The following is a 26,794-nucleotide window of genomic DNA, read 5'->3' on the forward strand; positions in this document are numbered from 1 at the left end:
CGAGTTCGACGAGGCGTTGCTAATGCAAGTGTTAAAATATTGTTGAAGGAAAGGTGGCACAGATGAGGGGAGATGGCAACAAACCAAGACCATGGAGATTCTCACCCGTCAACTAATGTTTTTTATGTATTTATATGCATTTTGGTTTACAAATTAACTTTAAGCACCATATAACGGATACTTTAAGGACAATTTTACATACTCTGTGTAGAGTAAGAGAAATGGGTTTCAAACATGCATCTTTGGCTTGAGCTTCCCGCTCCACTCTGAGTGGCATAGATCCACACAGTGCTTTCGGAGGCAAGGCTAGAGCGAGAGCGAAGTCAGAGAATAGCAGGAAATAATGGCTGAAATTCAGCCCTAATAGAAAGTAAATGCTGTGGGAGATCAGCACTCATCCAAAGCAGTCATGAAGGAGGAAATGCAACTGTCTGGGCCGAGCTCCAAAAAATGGCAGAGACCCACCTTAACTGGTCCACAGAAAACCTACCACACTGCTTCTTAAAGCACATCCAGCCCGAACAGCCGGATCCCTGAATAAATCTTGTCTGGGATCTGTGAAGTGTACTGAAGCACATCTGCTTTTGGCCCGAAACGCATGAAAGGGTGAGCTGTAGGACTACAAACTGGGTCACCCCACCAAGATGTGGAGTGAGGGTTGATTGCATTGATGCCACTAGATGCACTGTGGCCCAGCAGCAGTAGCCCTGCACAGGTCCGAGCACGCAACCAGAAGGTGGGAGGCTCACCTCCGGTCCCACGTGACAGAGCGAGGGAGTTTCCAGTAAATCTGCTTCACATTGGGTCTATCGGGCGATGAGCCGCGTGGGACTCAAGTGCCTGACAAGAGAGCCTTGTTCTGCACCAGGGGAGCACAGCGAGGCACACAAATCTGAATGGGCATCATGGACTCAGCAGCATTCAGCACTAGATTAGTACAAGAGCAAGTGCAACAGAGTAATGCTAGCAGTTTCTGGATGACATAGAAGACCTAATTCAATCCGTGGCCATCATGGTGAAATTCCTCTTCTGCCCCTTGGGCTCCCCATTCTTCACAAGTGTTTGAAAGTGTTAATGAATGTAACTATCGCATGTCCTATAAAGAGATGTTTCCCATTGCCTGAGGTACTGGATGAGTCCAGAGGAGAAGACATTAGAATCATCAGTGTATTTGCAAATGCTATTATGCTAAATTTGGGGAGGGTGGGTAGGTGATTTGGATGAACAAACTCCTGTGCCTCCTCTCCCTTTTTAAAATGACGCAAGTTCAGTAAAGGATAATGGCAGTCATTGGATTCAAATCAATAAACTGACACTTTGGGAGGAGAACTGTACATGTCTGGCCTATTGTAGTACATATTTGAATCAAATGCGAACATGCTGACGGAGGTGCAGCCGGGCAAAATGGGGGATTCTTTTTGAGCTCCTTGCTGTGGCAGCAATATTCCTTCTTTGTGGAGTGCCACAACTCCGACCCGAACTATAGACTGATTGTGTTGTCATCGGCACATATTGAGAAGGATACAAGCCAGTTTAATCTGCTTGTGAAGTGTAGATACCTGACTAACCGAGTCTAGCATGCAATTAGATTCTCAGGTGGCTCTCCCTTTGTTGGATCCCCCAGTTGACCACCACTGATGGGGTATCAGCTGGGATCTGGCGGAGCTGGGTGTGTTGCTGTGCCCCCCTCCCTCGTGTGGCCTGAAGCAGGCTGTTGCACCTGGGCGGGCCCACCCGCTTCGGACTGCTTCATGGCTGAGTTGGAGATGGCAGAGCTTTCAACTGCTGGTGCCAGAGCGGTGTTGCTGACTCGATCCTCCTGGCTGCCATTGTTGAAGGAAGTGCCAGATTCCCCACCTGCCAAGGACTACCCATAATTACCCCTTGGGGAATGATTGTGGTATATAGACTCCCATTGTGCTGCCATTACAGCAGAAAGTTATCTGGGGCGATTGAGTGGTGTCTCCAGCCCAAGGGGAACGCAATGCGCCTTCAGCCGGACTTATTGTAGATGGGCTGAACCAGCAGACTTTAATGTTCTGCTGCAGTTTTCACCCAGCCCCCTGCTTACATGAAGTTTGGCATCCTCTGAGACATACACAGCCTGCATTGTCTTGTTTGGGGACCATCTCAGGTGTACAGGGACCGAGGATGACAAAAGGGTGCAGGCAGAAAAAGCATGGACCCCTATACCAAATTGGTCCCTAAATGTGGAGGCACCCCATCACAAGAAGTGTCCAATCAGCCCACTCAACACAATCCACCCACTGTGGGCCTGCCAGATACATAGCAAGTACTCGCCTCAATGCAGAAGAGGTTTGACTCCAGAAATAATCAACTGGACTAAATAAAAATTGCTACATCCATTTTTACCCAGCTGAAACTCGAAACCTTGAGGATCAATGAGGTGTGGGGAAAATCGTCACTGCTGAAGCCACCATACAAACCATGCAAAGCGCCTTAAATACATCGTCCAGCATTTGAAGTCTGTGAAGGGAAATTGCAATAACCTTGAGTCGCACTCCTGCTGAAACATTTCACATTATTGGTGTCCTCAAAGACAGACTAGGTGGCAATATAGAACAGGCAGTGGAAGATCTTCCCCTGGAAAATTCTCAGAGACCCTACTCTACCATAGCACTTTACTGTGGAAAGGATTAATTATTCAATGATCTTTAAACCTAAAGCTGTGGCCTATGCACGCCCAATAATTGCACGAATACTGAATTACAAAGACTGGGAGCTGCTTCTCGAATATACTAGGGATCAAAAAGAGATTTGGTTTGAATCTCATTCCGTCCATCCGTAACCAGACTTCGCCACCGCTGTTCAGTAGGAGAGACGTTCATTCCTTCGGGAGAGGAAGGTACAATATGCAATGCTTTTCCCTGCATTACTTGGATCCAATTTGATACTAAAACGTACTACTTCACAGTGCCTAATACAGCAATCTCATTTATAGAAGCCATGATACCACTATCATCTGGGGCGTGCGTACAGATCTTCATGTATTTAGTCTTGTCTACTTAATTTTATTTAATTGAATATGGCCGCAGTGTTACCACACTGATTATCCTATTTCTGGTTATCTGGTTAGATGTTGCCAAGCACACAAGCAATTAGCCCCTGTGTGAATGCATTTGTTGGGTTTGGGGATCGTATCTTTGGGGGTGGGTGCCCCACTGCTATTTATTTGGGTCGCAGTGAGGGTGAGGAATGGCAGAGGGAAAATAGCACTCAAATAATATTGTGGCAATAAGACCCCAGGCAGCGGGCCAATACCGCCCCGGGTAATGCCCCCGGGGCTGTAGTTACAGGACCGAGCATAGCGAGTGCCTTAATGAAGCCCCAGGGTCATTACCTTGGGCAGTAATGGCCTGCTGCCGGGGGGCATATAGCCATTAGTACCCCGGGCCGTTAGACCGGGGTACTAATGGCATTTTTTTCTGTTTTGAAACGCTGCCGCATTTCTAAACAAAAAAAAAGGTGAAAGAAAATGGCCGCCGGGAAAGGGAAAACGTAGTCTATTTTCCCTTTACATGGTAGCCATCAGGAGTGGACGAGCTGGGAACAGAAGTGTTTCCAGTGCGTTTGCTCCCAAGAAAAGAAGAAAAAAAGAAGGTAAGTGAGGTTGGGAGGGCAGGGAGGGGATAGTTTGTGGCGCAGGAGGGTGGACGAAAAAAAAACTTACCCAAGTCCCCAGCGGGGGACGAAGGCAGCCTCCACCCATGGGGAGGCTCAGATCGGGGATTGCCCCATTCCGAGCCTCCTCATTGGCTAAGGGGCTGCCACGCCCCTCGCCGGGAACAGTACCCGGCATGCGCGGCACACACTGGCATAAAAGGGAATACAGTGTGGTATAACTCGCGGAAGAGCCAATCCACACGTTGTATTTGCGGTGTGCAGCGCGTGCCGGGTACTAATGTGAGGTACAAACTCGAATAACTGGTTGGCGCATGGTGAAACTGTATTTCTTGGCCCAGTCACCTAAGAACACATGAGCCATCATGTTTATCAGTTGGAATGTGAGGGGTTAGAAATGTGAGGGGTGCCCTTCACTATAAGGCTAGGGAGGTGAGCCCGCTACCCCCTAGGGATGGCGGAAAGTGACTCCTCACATGCAGAGGCTCCCCTCATGGGGACAAGGACTCCTGTTCTGTGATGGAACTCCCTAAACATCGAGACCATGAAACGCAAAGTCTGCTGAGAAACAATCTTAAGCAACTGTATGTTATTGCAATACTCCTTCCTTTCTTCCTGTAAGAATTGATACCACCATGACAAGGAAGGCTAAAGTAGACAGTCTGATCGCCAGTCGTCTTCCAAGAGTACTGTGAAGAAGATTGATGCAGTTTTACAAACTTCTCCTTTGCCAAGTACAGAAGGTACTGGGAAGAGGTGGCCTGAGGAGCGATGAAGAATACACAAAGCACTGACACTGCGCTGGGTAGGACCCAGCTGTATGACATAATCTTGGAGAAAGGACTTGATGAGAAACTAATCAGGCGTGAAGCCTGGCAGACCCGGGAAGTTCAAACCTGGAGCAAGAAGTGTTACCGGAAGAGCAAACCTCCAGTCAGGAGGATGCCTTCGCCGAGCGAGACTGACTGGAAGCTGGGAAACGATCGACGGTGGTGTGACCTCGAGGAGGTGGACCGAGTGGTCCATTAACTGCACCAACACTGCCTGGCCCGGTGCTCTGCATAGCCAAAGCACGGCAGCGGGGAGTGGAAAGAAGAGCAAGGCGAGTGTTAGCGAGAACAAAGCAGCCCAACACCCCCGGGGACAACCAATGATGTGCCCCCACCAGAGAGGAGCTAACAGGAGTCACAGGAGACCTGGTAGGGGTTTGGGAAAGGGTGCAGAATGTAGAGAAGGCATCAGGAGTAATCTCCATTGTCTCAGTATTTGTGCCGGAAGTACTGAATGGGAAGAAGACATCGGGAGACATCTCCCCCGACTCAGTAGCTGTGTCAAGAGTATCGAATGGAAAGAAAGCCTCCAGCATAATCTCCCTTGTCGCCAAAGTCTTGATTAGTGTTACATGACAAGTACTCTTCCTCGTCTCAGTTGTTGTATCAAAGAGAACATCATAATGGGAGTAGTCTCCCTTAACACTCTATCCTCCAGAGGGACACTAAGGCTTTAGAGAGCAACAAGAACAGTCTCCTTTGTCAAAATATTAGAAGGAACCAAGGACACTATGGGAACAGTTGATCCCATTGAACCAGAAGAGTCATTCTCCTGGAACTATTGGTTAATGTCTTTTGTTAGTGTTAGGGCTAGAGTAGGCTAGTTTGAACAGAGGATGGACGCTTTAAGTTTGGCAACCACCCTGAAGAAGAGCACCCAAGTTATTATTTATTTAGGTAGGGAAAACCCTATAGTGAAAAGGAATGAGGCATTTTTCCTTATTTAAATAAACATTATCTAGCCGTACCTTCAACCAAGGTTGGTGTGTCCAACTAAGTAATGGTGATGCACCTCTTTTTGATACATAAACTTTTCCCATTGCTGTCCGGTCTTTGAAGCCCAGGGTCGCCTTGAACCATCCTAAAATATCTATTTTCACCCCTCCATAAGCACTGGGATTGATATCAACTTCATTAAGCCACTTGGGTCCTATTTTTCTCCATATTGCTTCTGGCAATAATGTATATTTTGCTCCAGAATCTGTCCTCATTTTCATCGTATTGTCATTCACCATGATAATCGTCTTAGGACTTTGCAATTCAACTTCATTGTCACTGATAGAAAAGACACATTCTTCTCCTTCATCACTTCCTTCATTGCCAATCCAATTCATATTGCTCTGTTATTCTGCAACATTTGGCCAGATGACCTTTTCCATTACAGTTTCTGCATATTATATGCAGGGCGGGGCAATCAGGACTACTGGCCCAGAGTGATGGGCTGTCACATCTGAAACAAGTTCTGTTTCTGCCTCTTTGATTAGATTGGGGTCTACGACTTGTCATAAAGCGTCCAGTTATATCCACCGTAACCGCGTCCATGACTTCGACTTGTCATATCTCCATTGTATCTGGATGTGTTTTGAGCTTTGAATTCTTCCTTCTTCCTTCTTCCTTGTGGTATAATTATTGTAATTGTTTCCATTATGAAACTGTGTGGGGTGGAGAACATTGATAGCCGATTCTGCCTTTATCGAACTGTCTCTTACCCGATCCTCCAATGTTTTAACACAGTTCTCCATATGTTCTACTTCTTTCACGATGCGTAACACTTCATCAAGAGGCGGATCATCTTCAGCCCATAACTTCTCTCCGATCTAGGCACTACTACACTCCAACATAACTTTATCTCTCAATCTTTCCTCCAATTGATGTCCGAATTTTCAATTCTTTGCTAGTTTTCTCAGAACGGTTATGTACTGTTCAACACTTTCTCCTGCTTCTTGTGATCTTTTACTGAATCTGTATCTTTCTAGTACAGTACTCCATTTCTTTTTGAAATGTTTGTTCATTTTGGCAATACACTTCTCAAATTCATTCATATCCCCTCCTTCCTCTGCTGACCGATCCTATAGATATTCGTATTTGTCTTGGCCTGCGGGGCCTAAGCAATGCAGGAGGTAGTGCTTTCTTTCTCTCTACACTGTAGTTCGTGCCACATACTACAGTGGCATAATGTTTCGAACGACTTCAGCCATCTTTTCCAAGGTCAGGCTGGTTCACCTGCTTCTGGTATGAACGGGGTTGGTGGTGGAACACCATGCATGGACATGTTTGCTAAGTAAATGTGGTCTCCTGCCCCACTTAACTCAATGATGTCTTTATTGTAATTGTTTTGATGGTTATTCTGCAATTCCCAATTTTCTCTTTATTTCACCATATGTAATTCACAATTTCCCTCTTTATTTCCCTCATTATTTCCTTTGCTTGGAATATAGATAGCCTTGTTTTTGTTATACTACCGTAAGATGTTCTTCATATTGTGAAAATACACTTTTTTTATTTTTTATTATTTACAAGTTAAAGGTGGCTAAATCACACGTGTCTTGTTCACACGTTGCACGAATTTATATCAGCCACAGGTGGGCTCTAATGTGCTCGATCCGCACACAATTGCTCTCTTCTGCGAGAGTTGTGAATCTCTGTTGATCTCTCTGTGGTTGCTATGGGGACTTTTCATTGTGCACGCCTAAAATGGCCGCACGCAATGAACATAATTGACGTATCAAAGGGTCCTTTACTTTAAACTGCTCACGCATTCGCTCGCGTAATGTTTTCATAAGATGCAAGTGTCTTCCAAACGGATACACTGTGTCTAATGTATGAATATTGCTAGGCAGAATCCTGTGCTGTTCCCTTGGGGACCACTGCAAGAAGATTAAGACTACAGGAGTAAGCAGTAAACCCAATTGGTAGCAGTCTGCACCACCCAGATTTACCTGGTAGCTGTGGCGGAGCAGTCCGACTTCTCTCAAGAAGAGTAGGGCAGTATACAGAGGATACACAATAGAGCTAAAAACACATTTAGAGCAAGCAAACACTGACCAGAGCTTGGTATCAAAAGTATATAATTATTTAACACACACTTAAGGAAATACACTAGCACTATAAATCAAAGCAAGTTCAAACACAATCAGAAAAGTATACACACCTCTCTTAAGAATTATTAGACAAGTCGAAGTCAAAACACCACTATTTGTAAAAACAGATGCGAGCACGTAACTTAGATGGCACTCCAATAATTCAGTTAAAGGGAGAGAAAAAGGCAGGTCATAAAAATAAAACGGTTCCCAATACTTTTCCAAGACCAAAACAAGTTAGTGAAGGCAGTGTCTACTGTAGAGCCAAAGTTCATAGGCCAGGGCCATTTTAAATGGAGCAAAGTGAAATGTGCCCAAGATCACAGTTTAGAAATGCATTCAAGTCTTTGTAAAAATGCTCAAAAGAGGTTGGGTTGATTCTGAAGGTAAAGTTAGGTCTGGGGGCCAACCCAGTTGGAAAGCCAAGGATTTAAGGGTCACCTTTAGCAAACCGTAGAAAGGGAGGCCAGGTGAAACACAGTACCTTTTAAAGTTGAGGAAGCTCCAGCGGTGCCAGTTGTTCCTGGCAGTGGGTGCAGTGCGTGGTTTCGACCAGGGGAAGAGAAGATCTTGTCGAGGAGGAAACTTGGAGTTGTTGCACTGCCCAGGGAAGAGACCAGCCGCGGAGTTTGTTCGGTGAAAAAGGTGCATTCCTGTTATTCGCGGTCACAGTGGTGAAGCTTGGCTATCCGGCTGCCGGGGTGCTTAGCAAGGGTGATTCGACCAAGGGACGTCCTGGAAGGCGAAATGGCAAACTGGTTGATCCCACCAGCTCAGAGGAAGAAGACTCTTTCAGCAGAAGAACTTCTCTTGTTGTCGGGAAAGTGGTGAGGTCGTTGCAGCAGGGCTCCACCAGTAGTGTCGTTGCAGATGGCTCAGCTTCTCCCCTCTTTGGATTTCTTAGGTCCTGTGGCGACATCTGAAGTTCCAGTCCCAAAAGCCCTGCTTTTATGCAGAAAAAAACCCCATTCAACAGCCTAGCTGTCACTCATACATGCTAAGTGGTGAGCCGGGCGGCTCACCACTGGGCCAATCAGAACAGAGTGCGACTTGAGTTGCTAAGGCAACGCTGTCCAGGGTGCCAATTCCCCCACCCACACATCCTGTGGAACCCAGACAGAGTGGCACCAGTTGGAGGGCTTCTGTGGAGAAGCCCGCCAAAAAGTGGAACAAAGGGCCCAACCTTGGTTGGCGTTACAGAGACGGACACAAATGCCATTTTAGAAGAGAGTTCTGGCAAAAAGACCCAACCGGTGATTTTATATTAAATAAACCGCCGGTATCTTTAACATTGCACCAAAAAGTGATGCATTTAAAATCAATGGGAAAATCCCACAGGAAATATTCTGGTGGAATATTTTGCGTGGTAACCAGTGCCACCAGCCAGAAACTCAATAAGGGGGGTCTGGACAGTGCCCCCTTGGAAACAGACCCAGGGGCAATCGAATTAACCCCTTCCGGTACTTCCACAATATGATGGTTTGTACAGGTTCTGTTCACAATTTTGGACTAGTAAAGTCAATGGTGACTTTACATGCCCTGGGAGACAGTCAGTCCCAGGGTATGGAGTCTGTTTGGAGGTCACTATGACACCCCTGTGTTACTGCACTGAGGGTGCTGTGTAAAACATACACTAAAACAAATGATACCCTATGGAGTAAAAAGACCCCATAGCCCATAAGCGCACAAAAAGTCAAAGACATACATGCCTAAGAGTGGGAGGAAAAGAGTCTCACTCTTAGCAGGAGAAAAAAACAAACCCCAAAAATACAGCAAAGCTGCTGGGGGACTCACTAGGTTTGGGAAATTAGCCTTATAAGAGAATTCTCCCTAACAAATACACTTCTGTGCATATGTTTACGGCACCTTCTACACCGCAATCTTCATTGCTGCAATCTTCTGTATATCACGATTGATTGCTACGTTACAGCGTTCTCACTCTCCGGATTCTTCCTGGTATCATGCAGTGCAGGGAGAGCTAACAGATCCTCGTCGCCACTTGAAGCATGGCACGACACAAGGGAAAGAATTTACTTGGGTATTTATCACATTAACAAGAAAAATACATCAGTAATATAAATAAAGGGGATATGAACGGGCGGATGCAGTGAGATCTTGCGCTCTCAACGGGCCTCTCCTCTTCTCCATTCCATCCTGTGTTCCCATTCCCGAACTCGATCTCCCATGATCAGCGCCAGCTGTAGTATACAATACTACAGGTACATACAAATGCAGACATAAATAATACTACTTACCAGTTTGATTCAGACCTATACAAGTCTGGTGCTGGTACTTCTTAGATGGAAATTGAGAAGCATCTAAACTTCATTCCAATCTCTAATCCTTTTGGGTACGCTAGCCTTATGATTGAGACCCTGATGACGTTTAAAGCTGCTATCCTCAACCTACCTGGAGGCAAAGTGCTCCGATGGTGTGGTAGTGGAATTGTATAAGGGGCTTCAGGGGCTAGACCTGTATTTACTATAACTGTGGAAATAGTCCTCTGGCAAGGGGGGCATTACCAGATGCACTATGTGAAGCTGTGATCCTCCTACTTCTAAAACCGGATAAACCAGTCCAGGATTGCAGCTCATTCCTTCCACTTTGCCTCATAACTGTTGATGTAAAATGACTAAGGTAATAGCAATGCAACTTCCGGTACTTATGCCATAGCTAGTTTTTCCGGACCAGTCTGGGTTTATCCCAGTCCGCTCTACTTCTCTAAACCTACGCAGGGCGTTTGAAATAATATCTCGCATAGATCCAGATATGCAGGCTGTATCTCTTTGGACAAGCAGAAACCCTTCAGCACAGTATCATGACTGTTCCTTTTTAAAGTACTGGAAAACAGCAGATTTGGCCCTAATGTTATTGCTTGGATTAGACTTCTTTATATGCAACTTGCCAGCGTTCATGCGAGCAACACATTTTCGCTAGAACTCCACCTAACTGGGGGCACAAATTCAGGGGTTCCCTCTCTCCCAGCTGCTCTTTACACTGGTCGTGGTGCCACTGGCAGACCTAATAACAGCATCAGAGCCCAAGGGCATCAGGCTTGGAGGAATCCCAGAAACAATATTGCTGTATGCAGATGTGCTGCATTTTGTGAGAGACCCAGTGAGAAATCGAGCCAATCATTCAGGAAGTGGTTAACTTTGGTAAATTCTCGGGGCTTTGCCTAAACAGATCGAAATCTGATTCTCGCTGACTGAGAGGACGCCTGTGTCGGGCAACTTGGGAGGTCTCGGGTTAGTCTGACACCTCGCATAAATATCTTGGCATAATATTCCCTTGCTCTGGCAACCTCATCTTTGAATGGAACTATAGGGTATATATGTTTCAAATGTGGCCTAAATTGGCATGCTGGGGCAGGCTGCCAATGTCGTTAATGGGCAGAATCACGCTCTTGAAGATGTTCCATACTTCCAAAAATGTTATACACGTTCCAAAATAACCAGATGTGGCTACATTTTCAAATAACTGGTAGGCCTATGCACTGAATTTGTATGGACGCCTGGCTAAACTAGGATGAAACCAGCAGAGGTTGCCCTGCCATACGAGTCAGGTGGGCTTGCAGCCCCAAACTTGGATTGGAATTATTATACTTCCTAGTGGTGCAGTTTCAGTTTGCAACATATTGGTATTAAACCGAGCACCCCACTCCTCATGTCAAGCTAGAGCGGGGTGAGGCAGCTGCGGCTGCCATTAAGTCCTTGCTGATAGGCCATTATTATAGGCCAGATAATCCTCTTGGTCCAGCTGGGGTGGGGGGGGGCTCTTCTTCCATATCTTGAGTCATTGCCCTTTATGAAAGTCTACCCCTGAGGTGCATTCCAAAACGAAACCCCCCACCATGGACTACATAATCGGGCGGTCTTGGCAGTCTGCTCAGCTGAACACACTGGGGATATGAATTTGACTGGAATGATATTAAAACCAAGGTAGAGAATAGTCTACTGCAAATCCTGAATTATCAACACATGCATCATTTAAAGCACACTGGCCTTCCTTTCCCGCCAAACCACTTTCTGCAGATTATCAACTCTGCAGGGAGCAAGAAGGGAAGATCCATTCTGTATAGGTTAGTGCAACAGAATACACCCCTTGCAGTGTCCAGAACCAGATTTATGTGGGGGTAGGGATTTGCTGATGGAAGTTGGAAATCAGATACACAATGGCTACAAATATATCAACTAAGACGATATCCTTTAATTCCAAATTTCAACTAATCTACTTCAAAATCCTTAACGGGCTGCACTATACCCCAGCTAGAATCAAATTGTTCAAACTAGATTATGAAGGCAACTGCCCCAGATTTTACTCCTCTGATGCAAATGCTGTGAGTTAAATACCTACTGATTGGAGGTATGCACAATATTATCAAAGATCACTGGGCGTTCCCTCCCCAAACCTCCCCCGCTCCCCCGACCGCCTGCCTTGCAGTGTCTGTATCTTTTGGGGTTGTGGGTAAAATGTCTTGTCACAGATGGATTTCAAAATTTTGGTCTGCTTCTGGCCAAAAGATGAATACTACTGAGCTCGAAACACTACTTTCCTCCCACAGTCGGAGCATGGTTTATGAGTATACTTTGGGCCAATGACCTGGGTCAATACACTCCTCCCAGAGAGTTGCTACCTACCCCAAGGACATATGATGCGACTTACGAAGGTACCTGAGAAACACTGCAGCAAGGAGCAGAACCAGATGCACAATCATTCGATACAAACTGATTGATGTAGCTTTTCACTCAATGTATTATTCATGCATAATATGCTCCAATTAAATTCATGTTGAAATGTATTTTCTGTACTGAACCATCGAGTGACTAAATATATTTTTTTCTTTTTAAAAGAAAACTTATACTTTTCTTTACTGTGTGTATGTTCCAAACTGGTTTAGAAAATGTCTGTGCTTGTTTTTTTTTTCCCCTTGAAAGTAAGTTTTATTTTCTTTGATTGCAGAAGTGACCAAGATTCTTCTTCATGCTGCACAAGCTACTCATCAGCTGGTGCCACCAGAGGTATGATATTATTGATGCACACTTCCAAAGGGTGAGAACATTGTAGAAAATATGTAATAAAAATTGCTCACTACAGACCGCAGTTTTGCTGCCACCATTCTCTGTGCATTTTTAAATTGTATCTTATAAGCATTTAGCAATAGTCCATGTTGGAAACTTCAGTAGTATTGTGCATTTAATACCTGTTTTTAATTCAACATCACTGCTGTGCCTTATGTCGGTGGAATAGGGATAATCTCATTACTAGTAGCAGCAGGAGGCAGCATGAACAGTATGCTGTATTTCATGAAGGCAAGCTTGGGAGCAATCTCGGATCTAGATTTCCCTGATTTCTACAACAGCTTGTGATCTTTCTACAGGAGAGGTGAATGGTAATTCTGCTGTCAAAGGACCGCTTGAATACCTTTTTCATATATGCTAGTGAAGGGAATAGGGGAAGACTGCTGAGGTCTGATGGCTATGGTCCTTAGAGGGGATCCTGGATTACCTACCAAGAGCCTCATGGGTTTGACCAACATAGTGCATTTCAGCAGAACGGTATGGAATGCTCCACAATCAATATAATTCTCTAATGGTGAAGTTGAACCCTCAGAGGGCTCTCACACTAGTGACAAGCTGGATGTGCTTGATATAAAGTGGATAAACAATTGTCCATGTTTCCACCACATTCTCCTGAAAATGATTTTCTCTATTCCAGCGAATTTCAAATCTTTAATATCTTCATGTTCTTTGTATCAATAGACTCTTCATTCTCCAGCTTAACTGCTCACATATATGTTCATATAGCCTGGTGCATAGTTGTCTCTTGGTGCTTACTACGTGCAACTTAGATGCATTTGATTTCATATGACTAGATTATTTTAGCAGTTCATGACATTTTTTATAGTGTGTTTCCCACTGATATCTGTGTTTTTTTTTTTTTTTGTCTTGTTCATTGCATGTTGCCAAATCTTACAATGCCCACATTTGTAAAATCCTTAGTGATTTATTCAACCATGAATCCTCCGTTTCTTTTTTGGCTAGCTAGCTTGGACTACACTTGGGCTATTATTCAAATAATTATTTTCAGTCCTTGCAAATTTGTAAAAATCCCACTAGACCTGCAGGGCATGTTCCTTAGTTTAGATACTTGACCTAAGATAAATGCACTTGCCCCATGGTGACTGGTGACATGTTTGCCAGTGTTTTCTGTAAAACTGAAAATGTCACCATAAGCACACTTCATATTTGTTGCAATGCTGCCACCCAAAAGGCCAGACATGCACAGTGAATATTTTACTTGCAGGTTACTGCAAACAAAGTTGGTTTCCAGTAAATGTCAAGTAAAAGTTTCAAACATCCCCATACTCGCCTTCAAGGTCGAGTACCATGCAAATTGTATTCACCAGTGCTAGTGGGCTAATAGATTTTGCGACCCCTGATTTTATGTCCTTATCCATTATTAAGGTACTCCAGTTTTTCTGTACATTTCTATAAACTATATGGCTGTTTCAACTGTAAATGGTTGTAATGAACACTTTCTTTTACTGACTGCTTTATTGCTTGGTATCATATGTTTGTTTTGAACTTTTAGTCATTCATCTAATACCTTATCTAGATTGTATTACATGGTAACCTCTATCTCTATCTATAAATATGTTTTGAAAATGTGCATTATCTAGATAAATATTCTTCTCTTCTACAGTTTCTTCTTCGAATAAATTCCCCTGAAGATATATTTTTAGTCACACATATGTATGTATATATATATATATATATATATATATATATTTAATCTCATCAGCCCACGGACAGGGGGCAGGCTTTTCCATGCTGCTGGTGCAGTCTCGCAGGTGACAGTGTTTAAAGGTGGGAGTGGACTTGGGGCAGGCCGTTCTATGCTGTTTACGGCTGCCGCAGGTTGGAGGGCTCAGTCTGAGCCTCTGTGAGCCTTGTTCTGGGCTTGCAGGCTTCGGATGCATCAGCCTATCACCACAACGCCACTATTTGTTCTCATTATAGCTGTTGTCATCAGACTTCCAGATAATCTAGTTGGCTGCCTCTGCTACGCCACCTGGGTTATAGGAACTGCAGTTGCCCATAGTAGTTTTGCAAAAATGTTTGCTTAAAATGTTTTACTCGCTGTGGCTGCTTTTACTTGGAATGATTTGGAATTACTGACCATTGACACTATTTGATTCCATTTGACTCTGTGATACTTCCCGATTCGGCTTGATTCTATTAATGGACTGCTTCCTGATTCCATTAACTGACCGCTGTTGATTGCTTATTTTAGTGCACCTTTTGTGCTTGGTCTGCTGTGGTTCTGAAACTTAAAGCTGACGCTCTTCAGCAGAGGGTGGAAAGCGCTGTGGGGGTGGGAGGCGTTGGGGTGGGAAAGTCAGACTTGGGAGGCCCCCCTCAGCCAGTCGGGCGTCTTCCATATTTGACCTAGCCCTAACCTCTGTGACCTAGACCCCTGTTGAACCTTTCTACAGTGCCGCCTGGGCTGCATTTGAACTCTTGGCCTTAGGTCATGGGAATTTCATCTTTGTCCGATGGTGGCTATAGATTACTGTGTCTGTGGAGCACATAGAGGTGAAAGACGTTTAGGTGCTTGGACCTGTACATTTTCAACATTTTGTCCCCCCTTTTTTCCTCCTGTGCCTACCACATAGGGACAGCTTATTAAAGAGTGGAGTTTTTGTATGACATGATTGCACTTTTCTGTTTTAGATTTGCTTTTATTGGTACTTTTGGCGCTCTAAGGATGTTTTGCATATTTTTTCTATCGTATTCTGAGTATTATTGTATTGCACCTTATGGCTTAGCTCTATATTGTTTTGTATGAAATATTTTTATTGGGCTTACAAATATTTTTGTTTTTTAAACTTGTCTCACCATGACAAAGCAAAAGGCAAGAGTTGATCCCCCAGGCAAAAGTTAAAACATGTTTTTAGAACAGCACAGGAAAGCCCAAAGACCATTCCCAATCGCACCTGGATTAATATCTTAAGTATATGGCAGGAATAATTGAGCAACAGATTTTGGTCACAGAAAACAGCCGTAGAAGAGGGCACTCAGGGGTTCAAGAGCTCGGCTGAGAGATTTAGGGGGCGGGAGCAGGGGAGGAAGGTTTAATAGTTAGGGAGAGCATTTGTGATACTTGTCCGGACTCTGTGGTGACCCTTGCACCAGAGAACATTAAAAATGTTAGAGCTATCCCAGAGTGCAGGGTTAATGCACAGGTTGGTCAGGGGGATCCCACAGATGTTCAAGAGATTGATCAGGCCCTGTTACCTGCCTCTTTCTCCTCAAACATTATAGAACAACTGTATAATGATGCTAACATTTTAGGAGTAGCACTAGAGGGGAAATTGGGGTCCTGTTCCTGATGATGTGGCTCAGCAAGGTACTTTGCTTTCATAAGGCCTGGCCAGGTTGAGTAACGAAGTGCTGGATGAGAAGTTTGGCCCCATACTTGCCTTCCTACAATCTTTTAAACAAGGGATTATGAATACACTGACGGTTATGGATGACTCTAGGAAAAGCCTTAATGAGCTCTCCTCCAGAATTAAGGTTGCAAAGCCAGAGTTGATATCGTATTGTCTGAAGGATCCGACCCTTTCTGCTTTAGTTTTCAATTAAGTTAATGGGGCATTAGATGCAAAAAGGTTGGCTATTTAGAGACAGATTTAGGCCTTCCAGAAGAAGAATCCTACAACAAAGTCAAATACCCATGCCCCCTCGTCAGTCTTTAGATGGAGCGTACAATGCAGATGTTCTTCATTTAACACCAGCTGCAGCACCCCTTGTTGGGTTTGTGCTAGACGTCCCTATGTTGCCCAAAGGCAGGTTAGAATGTACGGTTTCCTTGATTAATAAAACAAGCCCTTGTGTTAACGCGAATTTGATGGGACCCACTACTAACCCACAGGATATACTTATGGCTAGAGGGGCCAGGCATACTGAAGAGGTGGTCTAAATGGACTGTTCTGTGGTCACCTTTTCCAATCAGTTCTTACATAACTATTTGACTAATTCTAATCTTTCTAGGGGCCTGAAACCAAATGGCCAACCCCTACACAGCAAATGTATTCCCCATGCTTTCTTTTATCGGCCACTTGGGGTGGGGCGGGTGGGAGGGGTGGGGATGAAATATTAGATTAGGTAGCTCCCAGTCTATTATCAACAGCAGAGACAGTTCTGTCTTGACCTTTCCATATAACTGCCCTGTCTTGAAGACTAGGGGGGATATCCAACTGAGGGAGTGTCATTCATCAGGTGGGGTAGCCGGCGGTGCTCATCTCTAACCGCTTTGAAATTCGCTCTACAATCGAGGAGAATGACTAAATGGGATGATCCCCCATCTCATTTCCTGACCGCCGTAGGTATAGAGGTGGTGGATCGTGGGCCTCTCTGGAGCGATGCAGGGAGGCATCATGCAATACCCAAACTCAATCTTACTTGTGCTGGGAGACTTCAATTTAGGCTTCAACGATATCAACGACCACCATGCTACTACTGTAGCCAATACTCTCAGTACTAGGTTTCACGCAAATCGTGAATACTCCTACACACTCTAAGGGAAGAATTATCGACTGGATTGCCAGTCACAACTGTAACCCTGTTATAACAGCCATTACCCCCCAAATATGGTCTGACCATCACCTTATCTCCTTTACCCTTAACACTAAAAGACCTATAGTCTCAACACCTACGCTAGCCACACCCACCCTCACCAGAAACAAGAAAAATATTACAGCAGATAATATTCTGCCCCACATCCTACCTAAACTTATTTCCCTTCTGGACCACACTGACCCAGACACCCTAGTGGACGAATATAATAAGGCCATGTCCGTTGCTCTTGACAGAATTGCTCCGCTTAAACTCAGGAACAGCAAACCAAAAAAGCATCTGAACTCCTGGTTTACACCCCACCTAAAAAACTTAAGACTACAGAAGAGAAAATGCGAAACAGCTTGGAACCAGCATCCTACCGCTGAAAATAAAACAAACCTAATAAACATCTCTTCGCAATACAAAAAAGACATTATCCTAGCCAAACAAGAAACCTATAATAATAGGATCACCCAAGCTAACTCTAGTATGAAGGAGCTATTCTCCATCCTAAAAGAATTGGAAAATCCCATCGCAGTACAAGATGATTCCATTAAAGACAAAACTTGGTGTACAGACATACAACTGGCACTAACCAACAAAGTGGCCAATCTCCAAACCAAAATTGCCTTAAAGAAAGCCTCATTACCTACCCAGCCCCCGCTAAATGCAACCTCCACCCCTAAACCCACAGAATCTTCCCAATTCCGCTTCTCCAAGGTTTCAGTAATTCAGATAGAGAAGACCATTCTGACTCTTAAACCTTCCAACTGCAAAGGTGACCAATGCCCCGCACAACTGATCAAGGACGCGGCTAGGGATCTAGCCCCCTTCATCACAAAACTTATTAATGCCTCCTTCACTACGGGCACCATCCCTCGCAATCTAAAGGAATCTTGGGTTCTCCCCCTTCTAAAAAAACAAACATTAGATCCCAATATTCCCACAAACTACAGACCCATCACCACAGTTCCCTTCTTACTAAAAATATTAGATAAGGTAGCGCACACTCAAATCCAGAACTTCCTTGAGATGAACCATCTCCTTGGCACCCGCCAATCCGGTTTCCGGCCGCATCACGGCACAGAGACTGCCCTTACTGACCTAAAGGCCCAAATAGACTCACTCAGAGACGAGGGCAAATTAGCTCTCCTTCTCCTTCTGGACCTCTCAGCCGCCTTTGATTTGGTGGACCACAGAGTCTTATGTAATCACTTGGACTCGGCGGCCCACTTCTCAGGGGAGGCTATAGCCTGGATCCAGTCATTTCTCAGTGACGGGACCATGAGGGTGTTCTCCCCCGCAGCAGACCCTATTCCAATCACTTGTGGAGTGCCCCAGGGATCCTGTGTCTCGCCGACACTCTATAACATCTTCACAAAGCCGCTCTTCGACGATCTTGATAATCTGGGTATCACCTATACCAACTATGCAGATGATACCCAGATTCTCTTACCACTTACCGGGGATTATGCTGAGGATCTGGCTTTGGTGAACAGAGTCTACAGCATCGTTCAGGCATGGATGGCCAACCACGGTCTATGCCTGAACGATGACAAAACAGAGCTCATCATCCTGGGCACGGCAGCCCGCATCTCCAAACTTAACCAAAAATACGCAGCCTTTGTCATTGATGGCAACATGATCAAGGTTGCCAGAGAAGTAAAAACCTTAGGTTTTTACCTTGATGCGACACTATCGTTCACCAAACAGGTGAACTCACTGGCCTCATCCACAGCCTATACATGCAAGCTACTACGAGCTGGGAAACAATTCCTTTCAGATGACAGTTGTCTTATCCTAGCTAGAGCCCTCATTTTATCAAAATTAGATTATTGTAACGCCCTTTACATAGGGACTACCAAATAAATCATCAATAGAATCCAAGTGCTCCAAAACAACGCACTCAGAGCGGCCCTAAGTATCCCCAGAAGTGCACACATTTCAGAAATAAGACGTACTCACAAATGGCTCTCCACCCATGAAAAAATCAACCTCAAAGCTGCTTCCCTTATCCATAAATGCCTAAATAATAAAGCCCCCCGATACCTGTCAGAACGCCTCAACAGGAAATATCCCACCAGACTCACAAGGACAGTCAGCCCTAACTGCCTCCAAGTGCCTAGATTTAAATTAGTCACTATTGGAGGTACCAGCTTCCCAGTCAAGGCAGCGCAATTATGGAACGCCCTACCTCATGCACTTAGATCTGACCAAACTTTCAGCAATTTCAGAAAGAACACTATAAAATGGCTCACTGAAAATGCGACATAAATGTCTCTCCACCCCTCGCTTGTCCAATTGCACCTCACTTGATACGTAATGACACGCCATATTGCCCGCTTTGACTTGCTATACTGTCTGACACTACAGATTTGACTGTTTAGCTGTTGATTGTGCGCTCTATCTGCACTTGCACTTGTCCTACCTTGTAAATGTAAGAAATGTCTATCATGCCTGCCGTGGAACCTGTAACTTGTAACGTCTGTAACTAAGCTGTAAATTTCCTTGTTCTTTTGCGCCCTGCTACCCCAGGGTCCGATGCGCACAATAAATAAACAAACAAACAAACTTGTCATGGAATATAGCGGTTGCCAGGACTACATTGTTTAATCAGCCTATTTGGTTCTTTTTGCAAAGATCTGAGGTGATTCTATAGCAAGGAACATGGCTGGTGGAGCCTCCCTTATTGGACAGATGTCTCATGCGGACCACGATTGTAAGAACAGGGGACGATGCTTTGCAGGGGCTGGTCGTGTTGATAAAGGCCTCCATTGATTGAAGATTGGTGGTGTTTGATACTAACCTGGATTGCTTACAAATTATCAAATTGTTCATGAAAAATGGTGAATCTATGGTAATTGAACATTTTCATAAGTCTGCATAAATCTGACACAAATATTGTCCACATTTAAAACTTTTATGGAGGAACATGTTTTACTGGAGTTGAATCCGAACTATATTCGGAGCTGATTTCAATGTGAAAATTGGAAATGGCCTTCCAGGAGATTTGTTTGGTTTACAGGAAGATTCAATCCTAGAAATTGCACAACCCCAGATGGAGTACTCCTGGGTTTGCACAAAGGGTTTGCAATTTTTCTCTTGGCTTCTTGAATGGAAATTGCACACTATGACTGGACGAGTCCTGCCTGCCATTCTTGGCCTCCCCACTTTTAGGAATAAAGGTTCTTCCTTTATTGACTATTTCTGTCAATAGTTAGAGGAACCTTGATTGCTAAAAGTTAAACATTGGGATAGGATTCAGGGGTTTGAAGTGCTGGGAGATCCCTGCAGTGATAATAACCCAATTAGCTTGAGCCTCAGAGGGCCATTTAGTGTCCATGGAGGATTGACCAATGATTATTTCGATTTAGCGCATGTCAAATCGGCCTGTATGAGCAGATTAAAAAAGGGCGAGGATCAATTGGACCACATTGTGCTGGTGGAGAAGCGACCATTAGTTATGAACATCTTGGAAAGATGCTAAACTGCTTCAGATGTAGCCTCTAACGTTGCTGAGCTAATTCGGCCTGTTTTCAGTGCAATTTCAGGGATAGAAAATCCCCTAATAAGGCTTGGTTTAGCGAAGCATGCTCAAAGGTTTAGAGATGACTACTTGAAGCTCTGACACCTCCTTCGAGGTCCGAATGGGAAATTAGTCAGGCCATTGCTTATTATCGGGATGCTTTGGATGGGTAGAAAGCAAAGTTCAAAGAAGTTGCATGGGGGGCAGCTTGTCTGAGGGACCTCCATATCGGAGAATGAGAAGGGCATGGAATCTTATGTAGACACCAGGGCTTAGGTTAACCCATTTTCTTCCTTGTATTGAGGTCCCTTAGAGGTGCCTGACAGGACTTATCTGGCTTCTGGTTTGATTTGTAGTCTGAAAGAGGTTGTTGGTGCTATAGTTAAGCAAGCCCATAATCGTGCGCCAGGACCTGCCGCTATTGCAGCTGATCTTTATCAAGATCTCATAGGTCTTTGGGCGCCGGTGTTGACTATCTTCTTTAATGCGATTTTGGAGTCTGGGTATATTCTGCTTTCTTGGAAGCATGCAGTTCTTCCCCATTTTTCAAAAGCGGGACCATGGTAGCCCAAGGTCTTATAGGCCTATTTCACTGCTGGACACCTCTGATAATTTCTTTGGCAGAGTTTTCTTGTTTTTTTATTTCTAATGCGCACCAGACCCATGGGTAACGGGGCGCAGCAATAAGATAATGCAATGCTTACAAAGTTACAAAATATACAGGTTACAGTAAAGGTACCTAAGACACAAAATATACAGGCTACAATAAAAGTACATGGAACACTAAGTATCGGGTCAAAATGCACAAAATGACAAAATGATATTGGTAGTATGATATAATTCAACTAGAGGTATGACGGTGGTGTAGGCCAGAGGGCAAGAATGGCATAGGAGATAAAGAGACTAGGGGTTCTTGGCGATAATGTGTTGGATGGCGTTACTTCTAAAATGAAGGTAAGGTTGGGCTACTCGCAAATTACATGCTAGTGAATTCCAAAGTTTAGTTGCCTTCACTGGAAAACTATTACCACCAATCGTAGTTAACTTATACCTAGGTAATACTAGACAATTTGCGTTATCAGCTCTGGTTGGTCTGATAGACGTTATTTTTTGTAGTTTATTCATAATGTAACCAGGGGCTGCGTTATTTAAAGCTTTGTAGGTCAGTGAGATCTTTTTTTTGTTGTATTTTGTTATCTTGGGTCATCTTGAGGCTTGGATCACCGACAACTCCATTCTGTTGGATATACAGTTTGGGTTTAGACCGGGGGTGGGTACAGCTGACCAGGCCTTTAATTTAATTTGTATTTAATTGTTGTGTGTTCGGTTTTTATTAAGGGTGAAGCTATCTTCATTGACCTGAGCATGTCCTTTGACAAAGTGAACAGGGTGAAATTGTGGGGGTGTGCTTCAGCCCATGAATTGTCCACGTGAGTTATTGTTTATGCTCCAGAGTATTCACAGGGGGAATCGAGCCTGTATTTGCTGCGGGCCAAACCAGATTTTTTTTTAGGTGAACCTGTGGGTTCGCGTGGGCTGTGTTTTGGCCCAAGTATTCGCACTACATATTAACGGACTGTATGAGGTCTTGGTGTACTCCCAGGCGGACTACCCTAGGGTGGGTGGAAGGGCCTTCCAATTTTGGTCTACACTGAGGATGCAGTGCTTATTACCCAAACCCCAAAAGCATTGAAGAAACTGATCCAGGTTTGTACAGAATTTATGAACAACCTGGACCTTAAGATTAACATTCCTAAATCCACTGTGATAGCATGTGTGAATGGCAGAAAGGAGGTTTAGATGAACCAGTTATGTAATGGGGTCGTAATTCCAAGGGCCCAGGAATAGTTCTTTTGGGGGTTTGTTTTTCTTCAGGCCTAGACCACATACAGAAACTGAAGATTTAAGAGGAGTCAATGCCTGGGGGACCAGTCGCATTTTATGGCCAGTCTCCGGGGGGGCGGGGAGGAATGGGGGGATAGCTTTGGAGCAACATGCTCGCCTTGGGAGCAAGACGACTAGGAGCAACACTGGTTTGATCCCCGGGTTTGCGCTTAGAAACCTCTGCCAAGGTCAGCCTCTCTGCATGATCATGAAGGTTTACAAGGCCCAGAGTTAGGCCACTACAACTTATGGTGCCTCATTAGGATTTGCTGATCCTTCTGAATTGCAAATTCTTGAAAATAAGCTCTTTAAGAGGCTCTGGGCCTCCCAGGTTCAGCTCCAAATATTGCAGTTCAGAATGCACTTGGGGTTGGCTACCTTGATGATGCTTGGAGTCTTGCAGCGATGCTGCATTGGCTTCGTATATGGTGTAATATCAATGCAGTCTTAACTCCTTTTATAACTGGAGCAGTGCAGCAACCGCGACCGTGGGTGCTGCAGGCAGGCTTTTTTCCCCCTTTGCCACTTATGCCCAGAGAGGTAGAGGTCAAGCACCATCAGACAGGCAAGGACAATGTCCTCACTACAGGGGTTCGGCCTGAAGTGTACCTAGAGGAGGAGCTTCCACCTTCAATTAGCTATCTACAACCCCCGGCGAGAAGCCTCTCTGAAGAAGACCTCTGCCATCAGTCCCCTATTGGTGGCAGAATATCGCTGTTTGGCAAAGAATGGAATGTTAGCACCTCAAATTCCTGGGCCTTAGAAGTCCTACAACAGGGATACTGCCTCCCTTTTGCCTTTCACCTTCCTGGCCACCCCTCCATGCCACAAACCTTACCTCTGGAACCTCTCCTGCTGGAAGAGCTTTGCCAGCTTCTGGCAAAGGTGGGACCATGGAGCTTGTACCCCGCACAGAACGAGGAAGGGATTGCTACTCAACCTACTTTCTGGTGCAGAAGAAAGACTGAGGTTTGAGACCCATCCTAGATTGGTGCCTTCTAAACTTGTACTAGTGCAAGGACAAGTTTAAAATAGTCACTCTAGCCCAGATCCTCGATGCCCGGGATGTAAACTGCTGTCAAGTCTCCCTGGATCTCCAGGGTGCTTACTTCCATGTGGCTATCCACAAGAACCACAGCAAGTACCTGAAATTCACAGTGAGAAAACTGTCACTACCAGTTCAAAGTCCCCAAAGTCTCTTATTTCAGTCTTTCTTTGTCACTAACAGTAGTGGCAGCTCACTTCAGAAGGTAGGGCATCAATGTCTTTCCCTATCCGGACGACTAACTCGTCCGAACCCGCTCACCAGATCTAGCGTCGACACACCTGTACCGGACGTGCAACCTATTGTACAGCTTGGGCTTCTCCCTGAACTTCAAGAAGTTTCAGGTTTCACGGTCCCAGTCTCTCCAATTTATCAGTGCGGTCTTGAAGCACTTGCCTAGGCCAGGGTTTCCGACTCGAGGAGAGTGGTGAATAACTAAAAGATGGTCCAGATTTTTCAACCACAGCCAACGGGTCCAGCTGTGGCTTTTCTTCGATTTGTTGTGTCTTATGGTCTCCTGCATCTTGGTGATGCCTGGTGGCCCGCCTGTGAATGAAGTCACTGCAGTGCCTTCTGAGCTCAGTGGTCACATCGGACCTTCTACTGTTCTCAGAGAAATTGTATAGAGACCTGCATTGTTGGTTTGTGAAGAACAAGCTTCTGAATGGACCACTGGATTGTCAACCTGCGCCACAAGTGACTCTAGTGACGGATGTGTGCCTGAATGCCTGGGGTGCTCCCCACTAAGAACTGTGGTCCCCTTCAGGGTGCTTGTAAGGGCCGAGGCCAGCGGCCTACTAGGCCCGGGCCGAGGCCAGCGGCCTTCCGAGGCCCAGATCCGTCGTGCAGCAGTCGACGGTCGATGACTTCTCCAGCCGTCGTCGAGGTTGAGGGTCGACGTTGGGGTGGGGAAGGGAAAGAATAAGAATTATAATTATAATAACAGCAAAAGTATGGCTAAGGCCAGGGAACTCCGCAAGATGCTTCCGACCAGTATGAGGGATCTTGGGTACAGTGGACGTCACACTAGGGATAGTATTACTGGCACGCCTGTGTCGACGCCCATTTTCGACTTTCGAAAAACAAACTGTAATACTCCGCAGCTTCCACTAGATGTCGGCCTATGCACAGCATGTGAATCTAAGCAGATACAAGCATCAGAAATACGATTACGGTGAGTAATGTATCCCATATATATATATATATTTCTGAGGCTTGTGGAATCTGCTTAGATCACATGCTGTGCATAGGCCGACATCTAGTGGAAGCTGCGGAGTATTACAGTTTGTTTTTCGAAACTCGAAAATGGGCGTCGACACAGGCGTGCCAGTAATACTATCCCTAGTGTGACGTCCACTGTACCCAAGATCCCTCACGCGTCTAGGATCCTCAGATTGTTTTTTTCCGCCATACTGGTCGGAAGCATCTTGCGGAGTCCCCTGGCCTTAGCCATACTTTTGCTAATTATTGAAGTTTAACTTTAGTTATTGACATCCTTCCCCACCCCAACGTCGACACTCGACGACGGCTGGAGAAGACATCGACCGTCGGCTGCTGCACGACGGATCTGGGCCTCGGAAGGCCGCTGGCCTCGGCCCTGCAAGTAGGGAGAGTGGGGGGTGGTACATACTCTTCACTCTTGGTATATAGGTACACCTTATATATTTCCTACACTTACCAGCCCGCTGCCTCAAGGTGCGTATGGAGGGTACCCCTTTCCAATTCTGCCCCAAGTGCAACCGCAAGTACCCTTGGGTCGACAGGCACGCCACGTGCAATCTCTGCTTGCCGAGGGACCACCCCGAAGCGAACTGCAGAGCGTGTAGTAGGTTTAAGCCTAAGACACTTAAGGACCGTTCGACAAGGCGTTGGGCCCACCACGCCAGGCAGGCGGCCATGGCAGCGGAGGGCGCCTTCAGCGATGGCAGCGACGCCGTACTTTCGGACGGCGAGGGCATTACGGCGTCGAAAGACTGCCGAGCGCAGGTCCCCGACCTCGGAAGGTTGTCCGGCAGGGCGGCTATGGGGAAGACCCCCGGCGACGCAAGCGCTACACACCCTACACACACTAAGTACACTAAGTCCAACCGAACCTCGACGACATCGACTTCTCGGAAAGAGGCACAGATAGAACGGTCCGACTCGGTGTCCTCTGGGCGCTCTCGATCGAGATCGCCTCATGACGCAAGGCAATCATCCACTCTTGCCAAGAGTGCCTCGCTCCCTAGATTAACGGAAGTTCGATCGTCGGGAGACGAAGACGACTTCCACCCCCAGGCCGCGCTCCAGGAGACCGAGGCCGCAGTTAACACCAGCGAGGCGAAACACACAGATACCTCTCCCGACCCTCGACGCCAGGCGTCGAAAGTCTCTGGGGCCTCCAAGAGGCAGGGAAAACATTTTTCCACGCACGGGGAGGGGGGGAAACGGCGGAAAGCACAGCCTTCCACTCCTGTAAGACCATCCTTCCACCCTAAGCAGACAGACAAACACAAATCTACTGGGACATCCACATCCAGCAAGGGTACCCTTGATAAGTCCTCTAAGTTGCCTACTAAAGTCATACCCTGTTCCAAAGAATGGTCCAGTGAAGACATAGACAGGGTCATGTCAAGGATGTCTTCCTTAGCTGATTTTTATGACAAAAACCCAGAACATTTCCTTTCGTATGACCCTCAAGGGGCCACACCCTCAGGCTCCTCTGATCCTATCCCCCTAAGTAAAAAGGCCCGGTTCGAAAGACCTGAACCCTTAGAGGTGCAGCCTTACTCTACTCCATACTCTACTCCACACCCCAGATACCAAGGACAGCCTTTCCCTGAAGGGGACCAGGAGTTTGAAATTATGGAGGAACAAACCGGGACTGAATACTATGCGGATGATGAGGACCTGGAGGAGGTAGAAGATGAGCAGGAAATTTACAGAGTAGATTCCCCGGTAGAGAGCGAAGCCCCAGTTACCGACTCGCCAGTTGATAACCAGCCCCTCCTTAATGAAGTTCTCGCTCGCGCAGCAGAACATTTTCACATCGACACCCACGGTGTACAGGAGGAAAGGGACTTCGCAGAAGAGTTGGTGGGAGAGAGGAGGCCGGTCGCTCAGACCATCCCTATCCTTAAATCCATCCAACGTAGAATAGATCCATCCCTGGTGAATCCTAACCT

The 26,794-nt window shown here is 45.6% G+C and overlaps 1 protein-coding gene across 1 annotated transcript in view; it reads left to right on the forward strand.

The window, feature by feature from the left end:
- SDAD1 (SDA1 domain containing 1) overlaps window positions 1-26,794 on the forward strand; it is a 551,728-nt gene that overhangs the window by 313,912 nt on the left and 211,022 nt on the right. Inside the window, exon 13 of the mRNA XM_069626295.1 lies at window positions 12,515-12,573. Coding sequence (XP_069482396.1) covers window positions 12,515-12,573 — 59 coding nt within the window. The remainder of the gene's footprint in view (window positions 1-12,514; window positions 12,574-26,794) is intronic.

This window comes from Ambystoma mexicanum, chromosome 6p, assembly GCF_040938575.1.
Source record: "Ambystoma mexicanum isolate Mex_15411 chromosome 6p, UKY_AmexF1_1, whole genome shotgun sequence".
NCBI lineage: Eukaryota > Metazoa > Chordata > Amphibia > Caudata > Ambystomatidae > Ambystoma > Ambystoma mexicanum.